This window comes from Orycteropus afer, unplaced genomic scaffold (genome assembly GCF_000298275.1).
Source record: "Orycteropus afer afer isolate SDZICR_OR568_19922 unplaced genomic scaffold, OryAfe1.0 scaffold00039, whole genome shotgun sequence".
Lineage (NCBI taxonomy): Eukaryota > Metazoa > Chordata > Mammalia > Tubulidentata > Orycteropodidae > Orycteropus > Orycteropus afer.
In genome coordinates this window covers 9180926-9193335 of record NW_006921626.1, presented here as the reverse complement: position 1 = coordinate 9193335, position 12410 = coordinate 9180926, and the positions used below count along the sequence as shown (strand labels likewise).

Genomic DNA, 12410 nt, shown 5'->3' with positions numbered 1-12410 from the left:
GGCAGAGCTGGACCCCAAGGTTGAGGGGCTTTCACCCAGCTCCTAGTGCCTGGCACTTTGAACTTGGACATAAAGCCTCCAAATTGTAAGAATAAACTCCTGTTTATTAAGGGCATCCCATTTGTGGTATATTCCTGTTAGAGCGGCACTAGATAACCAGAACACTGCCTTACTATTTACAAAGCATTTCACATACATTTTCTCAGAACAATAGATTACTCCACAGTAATAATTTCCTTGGCAATCTCTTGTTTTCCATTGTATTTCAAGCACAGACAAAACAATTTCCAATATGTGCCAGGTGTTCAGTAAATATATATATATATATATATATATATATATATATATATATTTGAATGAAGGAGTAAATGAACAAATGGTGATGTATATGGTATTTACTGTCGTGTAACTGCATTTTCCCTCACTCCCTGGTATCCAAAAATTGCCCTGTCTCTGATGATACTCCATTATGGTGGAGTGTCTGCTGTGTACCAGAATTTGTTGTTGTTGTTGTTGAGTGTCACCAACTGTGATTCAAAGAGACCTCAAGTGACAGAGTAGAAAACCCACAAAGTTTTCTAGGCTGTAATCTTTATGGAAACCAATAGCCAGGTCTTTCTCCCATGGAGCAGCTGGGTGGGTTTGAACTGCCAAACTTATGGTTAGCAGCTGTATGCTTAACCCCAGTATTTGTTAATATCCATATACGTTTTCTTTTCTTCTCTGCTATGTAATGTTAAGCATTTTTTTTCCCACCATAGGAATAATATATTACTCCATGCCCAGAATTTATGAACTTCTCACTAAATTGCAGAATATATTACTTGAAGAAATTTTTTTTTCTTAAAAAACTACTTGAAAGTTATATATGTGTGATGAGAAGTGGTTATCATTTTTCTCCTGAAAATTTAGATTTATTTTGGGATATGCTCATCTTTGAGGTAAACAAATACAGTAAGCACAATATCCTCATGTTACAGATGAGGAAACAGAGTCTCTGTCTGACAGGTTGAGTGTAGAAGTAGGATTCAGAGAGTATCTGTTCTCATTATCACAGTAGAAGAAGGTAGGATTTGAAGCCTGGCTCTACCGTTTACTAGCTGTATGATCTCAGCCTATTATATCACATTTGAAATGTCAGTTTCTCCACCTGGGGCATGTGGGTAGTAATGCGACCAACTTCATAGGGTGGTTGTGAGTATTCAATGAAGTAATGCATGTAAAGTATCTGACAGATATTAACTATGCAATAATTTAAGTGTTATTACTACTATTGCTACTCTTATTAGTAGATAGTCAATAGTAAGGCCATATTGGATGTTTTGTACTTTTCTGAGTGACCATTTTAGAAGATATTGACCTGGCTCTCTGGAACCCATTTGAGATATCTGGGACACATATAATTTCTCCCATTATGTCTGTTGTTGTTGTTATGTGCCGTCGAGTCAAACCCGACTCATAGCGACTCCTCCTTGGGTTTCCGAGGCAGTATCACTACGGAAGTAGGATTGCCCAACCTTCCTTCTGAGGAGTGGCTGGTGGGTTTGAACCGCCAGCCGTCTGGTTAGCAGGCAAGTGTCTTAGCCACTATGCTACCAGAGCTCCCCCATTATGTCTAGTGGTAAAGTTTTTTGGGGGGCATCATTTTATTTTGGATGGAGCTTATTGTCACATCAGAGTCTTTGGACAGAATCATTCACATACTGGTTGATAATTTCCAAAGGACTTTGACACACATCAGCTCTCATTTGATTCTCAAAATGACCTTGTGAAACAGGCCTTGGTAATTTATGTTTTGGGTTGAAGAACTAAATGCTCAGAGCCCTGAAACAGTATCTAGTAAGTGTTCAGTCTGGTCCTTGAGCTCTGGTCTTCTGTCTCCTCATTGTGCTATTTCTTCTAGGCTGTGCTCTTAATTACTTTTTGCCACGCTGCTCTTTGAGCATCTGATGAAAGGCTAAGACAATACGTATAAACACTGTAAAAACATGAAAAAATTTTCATGTCATTTCTGGAGTTCAAATACCCAGGTCAAGATGCCCTGCAGTAAGTTTTTCTGCCTTTCTCTGCAGGTAATTCACCTGAGTCCCCAAAGCTGAGGATTGTTGGGAATCATTTCCTCACATAAATGGGAGAGGAAGCCAGTACTGCTTCCCTGATGGACTTAAACTTCCCAGGGGAACGACCTTATATATGTCTGTCTTTCTTTCCTTCATGTCCCTCCTCTCAGCCCAATGCCTGGCGCCTGGTGGGTGCTGTATAGATATTAGTGGATGAATGAATGAAAGTTAAATCTCAGTCTTTCAACCTCCTTAATGATTCCCCTTTTAACTTTGCAATTGTCCTTCATTTTAGCCACACCCCAGTGAGGTGGAGCAAGAAGACAACCAGTTCAAGAGCCTGTTTGAGAAGCTGTCAGGGCAGGTGAGTGGTGGGCAAACATACATTCCCAGGTGGGCAGACAGATGGTCAGAGTGCATAGGTCCTTCGGTCTTTCTTTCTGTAAGTACCCGTGAGTGAAATGAGTGAGGCTGCAGATCTCAGTGACTTCAGACTCTGTCTGTTACTGCATCCTGTCTTCACTACCGAGGGCCTTTCCTGCACAATTAGGGGAGAATAATCTAGTCCTGGGTCCCTCTTCTTGCCACATTGTCTGACTCTTGAGAAAACAGGAAATCCGAATCTACAGGTCCTGCCAGAAGGTTCTCTGTTTGTAAATTGGCCCTGTCAGCTCAGGGCCTCTACCTAAACAGCCAGGGCAGCAAAACCTCTCCAGATCAATACCTTCAGAGGTGGGAGGGATTGCCTGCTGGGCTGGGAAGTGGCTCAGTTAACCGGACCTGGAATTGATGTTCAGAGCTATAGTCCAGCTCACTCTCCTGCCCCAGGGGAGACCAATAGCTCTCTACTTCTAAATTCAAGCTTGGCTAGACCCCCAGCACAACTCAGGGGGATCACCAAGCTGGGGAAAGCAGCCACCAGAGCCCACTGCTCCTTTCCTCCTCTCCCTGCAGCATAAGCTCATTGTGATTCTAGTCCCGTGGAGGCCATGAAGCAAGTTAGAGTGGCCCTGGGACCAGAGGCGTCACAACCAGTCCCATAAAGACAGTAAATGTATTGCTCTTCTGTGGGTAATAAGTTGTGCCAATGGGCCTTGGAAGGGGAGAAACAAGGCTTGCCACCCCCAGGGAAGCTCTGGGTGAATTTCTAGACTAGAGAATGGAATAAGGAAATATATCAGAATTTTCTGCAGGAAGGAGGATCTGGGAGTACAGTTCCTTTGCAGAACCATTGAAGAAACCCTTGCAAAAAGGAGCCAATTTGTATTTTAGGTGGATGATCCGACTAGTTTTTCACTAACAAAACCTGTTTGCCTTAGCTGCCAAGAGGCTATATTTTCCTAAGAACATCAAGAACATTTTTTTTTAAAAAAAATTTGTATAGTTCCTCTTGTAACTTACCTTTCTTTTCTCTACTGCTGTGTGTGGCAGTATCTGTCACTCTCCCATCCCTGTGAGTGAAGTGACTGGCACAGGCAGGAGAAGGAGGGACAGGGCCAAGGTTTGAACACAGACTCTCCAACATCCCATCTTTCCTGGCAGGCTAATGGGGCCATGTTCTTTCTTGGCTAGGTAGCTTTTCCAAGTTATATATATATTTATTTTAAAAAACAAACCCTTTGCTTTCGAGTCAATTCCAACTCATGGTGACCCCATATGTTACAGAGTAGAACTGCTCCATAGGATTTTCTTGGCTGTAATCTTTATGGAAGCAGATCACCAGAACTTTCTTCTGTAGCCCCACTGGGTGGGTTTGAACTGCCAACTTTATTAGGAATCGAGCACAAACCATTTGGAACACCAGGGACTTTCTCAGGTCTATAGAGGCTGACTACTCTGTGGCTGAATGAAGTCAGCTGCCATCCCAGGAATCTCTGGGTGGAACAAATGGTTAACAAACTTGGCTACTAACTAAAAGGTTGGAGGTTCAAGTCCACCTAGAGGCATCTTGGAGGAAAGGCCTGGAGATCTACTTCTGAAAAATCACCCATTGAAAACCTTGTGGAACTCCATTCTACTCTGATGTATGTGGGTTGCCGTGAGTCAGGATGGACTCAACAGCAAATGGTTTTTGTCTTCTGTGGCTTGTGGAGGATGAGGATGAACTCATGAACATGGGGAGGAGTGGGACAGCCCTGGATATAAATGGTAAAATCACACTTCAAGAGGGGAAGTAACTTTGCTAAGGTCATATAGCAAGTAAGGGGGTGGAGTCAACATTGGAAGCCATATTTGGGCTGGTGCCCCTTCTCTGTACCTTGTTCTTCATCCTACCTAAGGTCAGTCCTCCATCTGAGTTACGGGATATATCTTCCCTCTGTCTCAGTATTCACCCCAAATAAACATGGGGAATTCTATTCCCCTAAATCTCTGCTCCTAGTTAAGTAGGCTACTGCATGAAATAGCAATTCCCAGAGACAGAAATGTGGTACAGTGGGGAAGACTGGTGCTTTTGGGGTAAGATCATCTTAAGGTGAGAATCCCACCTCTGTCACTTGGTAGCTGTGAATCCTAAGCCATTTGAACACATGTGAAAAATGATCAATTATATTTTCCCTGCCAGAAGGCTGGTGGTTCAAACCCACCAGCCACTCCTTGGAAGGAAGATTGGGCAATCTACTTCCATAGTGATACCACCTTGGAAACTCAAGGAGGGGTTGCTATGAGTCAGGTCTAACTCGATGGCAGTGAGTTTGTTTTTTTTTTGGTTTTGGTGGTGCAGTAGTTAAAAGTGCTCAGGTGCTAACCAAACCATTTATATTTTACTTTATTTTTTTAATGACTGCAGTTAGAACCTACCAGCTGCTCTGTAGGGGAAAGATGTGACACTCTGCTTCCAAAAAGATTTACAGCATTGAAATCTCTATGGACAGTTCTACTCTATCCTATAGGCTTACTGTGAGTTGGCATCAACTTGACAGCATGGATTTGGTGTGGTTTTAGTATGTTCATGGGGCTTAGTAGTTTACAAAATCACGGTGTCATTAACCCTAAAATGGATGTTGAGTTGCTTTGAGGATTTAAGGGTCATTCATATAGGATGGGTGGTACATTAGTGCTAAACCAAAACCAATCCAAACTCACTGCCATCGAGTCAAATCTGACTCATAGCAACCCCACCTTGGTTTTCCGAGATGGTATCACTACGGAAGTAGATTGTGCAGTCTTCTTTCCGAGGAGTGGCTAGTGGGTTTGTACCGCCAGCCTTCTGGTTAGCAGTCAAATGCCTTAGGAACTATGCCACCAGAGCTCCTACATAAGTGTTAGCTCCTATTATTATGACTTGCCCAATTTTGTTCTCTATTTAAGCAAGTGCCGTGTAGGGGATCAAGGCTCTGGTGTGGCAGTCTTCAGCTGCAGTGGATATGGTGCTCATGCCATCAACATGGGCCTCCAGCCAGAGTGTCAGGGACCCCAGAGGAAAGGGAAATCTGAGTTATTAAAGATAAAACACTATGTTTTATTACAGTCACAATGTCCATGGATCTGGTTTCTGACTACAGAAGCTCCACATTAATTTGATGTCTTGAAATGCTTGTCAGGAATTGACATGACTTCTATCTAGTTCCTCTTTCTAGGACTCAGAGATCAGTGCCAGTGAGCTCAAGACTGTTCTGGATGGGGTGTTTTCCAAACGTAAGTTCCCCCTTAAGGCCTTTCAGAAAATCTGTAACCTGAGAGATGCTGGGGTCAGAATAGAGGCAGGCTTTGCCCAGAGTCAAAGGGACAAAAGCACCTTACATGGGGAAAAGGGATCTTGGAATGGCAAGAGCAGAGCTGAGATTCAGGGGAAGCTGGAGAGGAGGAGGTGCTGGGCCAGGGCAGCAAAGGGTGATGCTGACAGGCCAGCCTGGAATTGAGACCCATAGGAATGGGCCTCTGTGTTGTCAAACAAAACATGCTGAGTCCTGGGAGGAAAAAGCAGGGCTGAGGGTGACTTATGAAATATTTTGATAAATATTTTGTGAAATATTTTCATAAAATGAATAACTTTGGTACTATAGAAAAATGACGTGCAGATTAGATTAACGGTCTTATTTTGTCACGCGTCTTCAGGGAAAGGAGTGTGGAGGGGATGATTCTGACTCTATCCTACATTGTGCTTAGTTCCCTCGGGCTCATCTTCAGACTTTAGCAAACCTTGGGGGCTGTCAGAGGGTTAAACTCCACCCAGGAGGAAAGGTTTATTCTTCCCTGTCTGAGCCCAGCCCCCTCTAAGCTGTCACGGAGCTGGTTTCCCTTCTGGTCCAGGGACAGGTCAGGCTGTGTGCCACCTAGCTAAGTGATGGGCTCCAGTTCATCCACTACAGCAGGACCTAGTATAAAAATGCAGGAAACAGCTCTCAGCAAATGGCCAAGTGGGACCCCTCTTGGGGATGGAGTGGAGCAGCTTCTCAGGGCTCAGGGTCCAAACACTGGCTCAAGACTGCCCTTCCCACTCTCTGCTCCAGCTCTTGCTCCTACCTTCTTCTTGGCAAAGAAGGAGTTGCCCATGGAGCAGGAAGAGAGGGCTGCAGAGTCTTTGCCTCCCACGTGTGAGGAAGATGAAGACAGAGGATATGGATGGCTGGAGCTCCTGAGAGATGCTCGGTCATTTATTTTTCATTTTATTTTTTTTAAGATTTTTATTGTGATTCGAGTGAAAGTGTATAGAGCAAATTCATTTTCCTTATAGCAGTTCATATGCATTTTATTCATGACTTTGACTGCAATGGTGGGGAAAACGCAACAGCTCTCTTCACACTTCCTCCCCATAGTTACCTCTACCCTGTGTCCTTCCCTTCCCTGCACTACTGCCCCAAGAGCTGTCTTCCTGTGCAAACACTCCCCTTCTGTTCTCCCATGATTGATTGCTCCGTGTAGTGTATCTACTTGATGTAAATGTTCACCCCATATTCCTGTCTTATTGTTTGGCTGGAACCAACAAGATTGAGTTTAATTCCAGACCTGAAGGGTAGCTAGGGGCCATAGTCTCAGGGGTCTCACCAGGTTTTATCAGACCAGAAAACCTGGTCTTTTTTTTTATGATTTTGAGTTTGTTCCACAATGTTCTCCCACTCTATCCAGGATCCTCTGCACTGATCTCCCTCTGAGTGGTTGACAGTCGTAGCCAAGTACCATCTAGTTCTGGGCTCATGGTCATATAGGCAACACTTGGTAATTTAGCAAGTACTAATAAAAGCTGCCATTTAAGAGGTCGTATGTCAGTTTGTCATATTGTGGTGGTTTGTGTGTTGCTGTGATGCTGAAACATATGGTACTAGTATTTCAAAGACCAGTGGGGTGACTCATGGTAGACAGGTTTCAGTGGCACTTCCAGACTAAGAAAGAATAGGAAGAAAGACCTGATGATCTACTCCCAAAAATTAGCCAGTTAAAATTCTGTGGATCTGATATAGAAGATGAGTCCTGGGCTAGAAGGTACTCAAAATACAGCAACCACAGCAATGAAAATGGCATAAGACTGGGGCAGCATTTCGTTGTCATGCATGGTGTTGTCATGAGTCAGAGCCTATTCCATAGCAACTAACAACAACAGCAACATGTAGTTAAAAGCAGTCTATGGTAGCGTAGTGCCCAAGGCATTTGACTGCTAAACAGAAGGCTGGTGGTTCAAACCCACCAGCCACTCCTTGGAAGGAAGGCTGGGCAATCTACTTCTGTAGTGATACCACCTCGGAAACCCAAGGAAGGGTCGGTATCAGTCGGGTCCAACTTGACAGCAGTGAGTTTGGTTTTTTGGTTTGGATGGAGTCAGATGGCCTGTGTTTAAATCCCAGCTCTGCCCCCTACTGGTTTTGTGAAGTAGAGCAAGTTACTTAATTTCTTGGTGCCTCAGTTCCCTTATCTATAAAATAAGGATAATGATAGTATCCAGTGCAGGGGAATTTTGAGGAGTAGATGCTTAGAACAATACCTAGCTAATAAAAATTTAATCCCTAACTCTGTACTAAGAACTTCACCTACATTATCTCATTTAATCCCCAACCCATCTTTGGTACAAGTAGTAGTATTCCCATTTGCTGGAAGAGGAAACTAAAGGTCAGGGGTATTAATTTGCCAATATCCCATGAGTAGCAAAGCCAAGAGTCAACCATGGCTATGGGGAGGAAGTGGGAGGGGAGCTGTTGCATTGTGGTAAACTGGTCAATGACATGAGACAAAGTATATGTGAACTGCTGTATGGAAAGTGAATTTGCTCTGTAAATCTTCACCCAAATCACAATACAAGAAAAAAGAAAAAGAAAAAAGAGTTAACCATGGGTCCCCAATGCCAGAGGTGGTAACCACTCCACTGCTCCCAGGGTCTGGGAGGTCTTGGGGGCATCTGCCAATGAACTCACCACAGGGCTCTCTCCATTTAGTAGGAGACCATATTCAGCTCCATAGCTGAATCTTTGCTGGGATCTTTGCTGGTCTCATACCATGGACATTATTTCCATTATCCGGATTCCCACCACTTTTTCTATTTCAATATTTAGGAGGAGACATAAAATTTGATGGATTCAGCATCAACACTTGCAGAGAAATGATCAGCCTTTTGGATGTATCCTTTCAATGTAACTTTTTCCTGTTTTTAATGATTCCTCAGCCTTCTTCAGCAAGAAGGAAGAGAAGAGTAGATTATAGAAAGGACAAGAAGGGAATGCGCATTTATTGAGCATATGTCAGGTATCATACTGGGAGCTTTTAAATGGCTATATGTTTATACATATTATATATGGTACATACTGTATATAACATTATAGATTATCTATCTAAAATCTCATGTATGCCCCTTAATAAGCTTGAGATTATCTACCTTTTACCATTGAAGAAACTGTGGTGTGCAATATTTGAGGGAATTGTTTAAAATCATTTAATTTACAGATAGCAACTGTGTGGCCTTTGTGTCCCTCCTCCCCCCACTCTCTTTTAGTTTGTCATGGTGGTGTTGCTTTTCCTGGACTCTACTTCCACCCTTCACTCTCTAACCTCCCCTCCTCAATCCTTCTCTGCCCTCCCTATCACTATTTGGACTTTGTCTCAGAATCTTGACATAGTCTTCAGATAGCTACTACCAATAATTTGGAATTATCACGTACGGTAAAGCCTGATTGCTCTCTCTCTGATCTAATGTAACCCTCATTGTGTATTGTTGAATGTCGAGGAGCTGAAGGAGGAGTGGAGAAGGTTAGGGCATTCAGGTGTTGTTGTTATGTGCGGTTGAGTCAGAACCCACTCCTGGTGACCCCTCCTTGGGTCTCAGAGGCAGTATCACTACGAAAGTAGATTGCCCAACCTTCTTTCTGGGGAGTGGCTGATGGGTTTGAACTGCCAGGCTTCGGGTTAGCAGTCAAGTGCCTTAGGCACTACGCTACCAGAGCTCCTATTCCAGGTGTGGGGAACAGTTAAAATGAAGGCACCAGTGGTGAATGGTCAAACATCACTTCCTTCAACCTTGCTTAGTCTGGGCCCAGATGACCCTTCCCCATAGTGCTTATCATGAAGACAATTTCCTTTAAAATTGGAACTTTACAAGGTTCTCCTCAGTTCTTGGTCTTCATTCATGCTGAGCTGTGATGACGGTTTCTGCCAGATTCCTTAACTAACCTTAGTCCAGGAAGAATCATTTTCATTTGCATGGGTTTGTCATGTAAAAAGGGAGCTCTGGTGGAGCTGTGGCTAAAGCACTGGGTAGCTAAACAAAAGGTTGGTGGTTCAAATCCACCAGCCGCTGCAGAAGAAAGGTGAGGCTATCTGATTCCGTAAAGATCTATAACCCTGGAAACCCAGTAAAGGTCACTGTGAGTTGGAATCGACACCATGGCAGTAAGTTTGGTTTGTTAAGTATTGACTCACCTTGCTACAAATACTTCCTTGATTTCTGAATCATTTTCATCAAGCCTTACCTGTTGGCTTCAATTTAGATCTGAGTATTGTCTTGTGTGACCTACTCACTATTTCCAATGGTATCATCTTCCCTCACAGCTCCACGAGGACTGAAACTCTCTTGGAATGTTCTTGAGGAGTGTTTAGTTCCACCGTTTAGATAGTGTGGGCAGTGATTCTGAACTAGAGACCCAGGTCTTTGCAGGAAATTCCAATGTGCGTCTGGAATTGAAGACCAGGGAAAGATCCCTGGTGGTGCAGTGGTTAAAATGCTAGCTAATTGGAAAGTTTGGGTGGGTTTGAGCCTACCAGCCACTCTGTGGGGAATAGATGTAGCAGTCTGCTTTTGTAAAGATTATAGACTTGAAAACCCTGTGAGGCAGTTCTACTCTGTAGAACTCTGTCCTATAGGACTGCTATGAGTCAGAATTGACCCAATGGCAGTGAGTTTGGTTTGGTTGGTGTTTGGGTAAAGGGCTTTAGAACAGATGGTGGTTCAATTCTAGTTCTACCACTTATTAGATGAGTAACCTTAGGGAAGTTACTAAATACTCTGGATCTGTCTCTTCTCCTGGAAAATGGAGATCACAATACCTAGCTCATATGGTTGTTGTGAGGATGAAATGAAATACAGTATTCAAAGGGCCTAGCTCTACAAAGTTCTTTGCAAGCATTAGCTCCCTTTGAATACACTGATTCTGAGATATGTTGGCTAAATTATTAGTGAGTGTTTGAAGGCTGTCGTGCATTCAGTACTCAGTGCCCCTTATAGACTTTTCTAAGGGGTGAGGTTCACAGTAGTGGGTGTAAACATGCCTTTTTGTTTGGCTAGTTGAAGGGGAAAGGAACGATAGTCTGTTTCAGAATTTTAACATCAGTGCTATAACTGGTCAATATTTGTTGTGATTGGTGATAAAAGGGTACAGTTTCAAACAGACTTAACTTGGTGAGGGTGGGGATAGTTAAAAACCAAATCTCTAGCACAGGGCTTAATAAATATTTGCTGAATGAATGTAAGTTAGGAATGGAGAATTCTACATACCCCTTGCCTGTTTTGGTTGTGCAGCAGCCTATGAGCCAGATGTGCTTCTGGGCTGTGTTGCAAACCACAAAAAACAAACTCACTGCCTTTCAGTCAATTCTGACTCATAGCAACCCTTTAGGACAGAGTAGAATTGTCCTATAGGGTTTCCAAAGCTGTAGATCTTTAGGAAACCAACTACCTTATCTTTGTCCCACAGAGAAGCTCATGGGTTTGAACCACCAAACTTTTGGTTAGCATCCAAATGCAAGAATCTTTGTTGAGAACCTCAGAGCTCTCTGACAAGCACATGTAGATGGTTGTGCCTGAGAATCCCAATACCATGCCTCCTGATGACTTTCCTGATAACATTTTAGCATTCCAACCAATTTTAATTATTTGAATTATCAATCACAGGAATTTAAATCTGAAAGTGTTGGATGGTGCAACAATTTATGTTTGACTACTAACATAAAGGTTGGTGGCTCAAAACTATACAGCAGCACTGTGGATGAAAGTCCTGGTAATCTGCTTCTGTAAGTTACAGGCAAGAATACCCTATAGAGCAGTTCTACTCCGTAATTCATGTGGCCACCATGAGTTGGGATTAATGACAGCAGTCTTTTTTTTTTGTAGTTCAACCTTCTCCATAACCCAGGATGATTAGAGTGTTATGGGCTAATGCATGAAATTTCTCTGAGATCAGTAGGCTTATGTCTTGCCCTCTATTCCTCACTCTGTGCCTGGCCCAAAAGGAATGCCTTAGTTAGTGTTTGATTTTTTAATCCTTACTTGATATGTTTCCAACCATCACACACTGCCCTGCTTATTGCAGACATGGATAGCTCACGAAGGCCTTAAGCCTCACTATGCAGAATCATGAGAGAAGGACATCCATTAAATATGTAGAATTTGGACTACACATGAAAACATTGGTCTACATATTAAGAAGTTGGTCTTTAACATGCCCAGAGCAATGAGACAGGCACCTTGGGACTGGTGGAGTTCAAGACACTCTGGTTGAAGATTCAGAAATATCTGGTAAGTATTCTTTCCTGCTGGGCATCTTTTAGGCTCTAGCTCCTCTCTTCTGTTCTATGTCTGGACCCTTACCTCTCCTTGACACTCATTCCTAGTCTATTTCAGATCCTAATCTGACTAGATCCTTAATCATGTTCAAAACTGCCACAAAACCTGGACATATGGTTAAAGATTGACAAGAGACAATCAGAAAGATGCACGTGTCAGTTCCTGCACTGAAAGCCCCACCATTTGTAGGGCAGAAGAAGGCAGCACTAGCCCTCACCCTATATTCTTATCTTTGCTCTACATTCTTCTTGTGAAGACACAATGCAGTCTCTTCTTCTTTTTCTTTTTCTTTTTTTTTAATTGTGATTTGGGTGAAGATTTACAGAGCAAATTCACTTTCCATACAGCAGTTCACATATACTTTGTCT

At 43.0% G+C, this 12410-nt stretch overlaps 1 protein-coding gene across 1 annotated transcript in view; it reads left to right on the top strand.

Annotated features, from left to right (window-relative positions):
- CAPN8 (calpain 8) overlaps positions 1 to 12410 on the top strand; it is a 121966-nt gene that overhangs the window by 101735 nt on the left and 7821 nt on the right. The window contains exons 14-17 of the mRNA XM_007936956.1: positions 2356 to 2424; positions 5639 to 5696; positions 8543 to 8607; positions 11926 to 11994. Of these exons, the coding sequence (XP_007935147.1) occupies positions 2356 to 2424; positions 5639 to 5696; positions 8543 to 8607; positions 11926 to 11994 (261 nt within the window). The remainder of the gene's footprint in view (positions 1 to 2355; positions 2425 to 5638; positions 5697 to 8542; positions 8608 to 11925; positions 11995 to 12410) is intronic.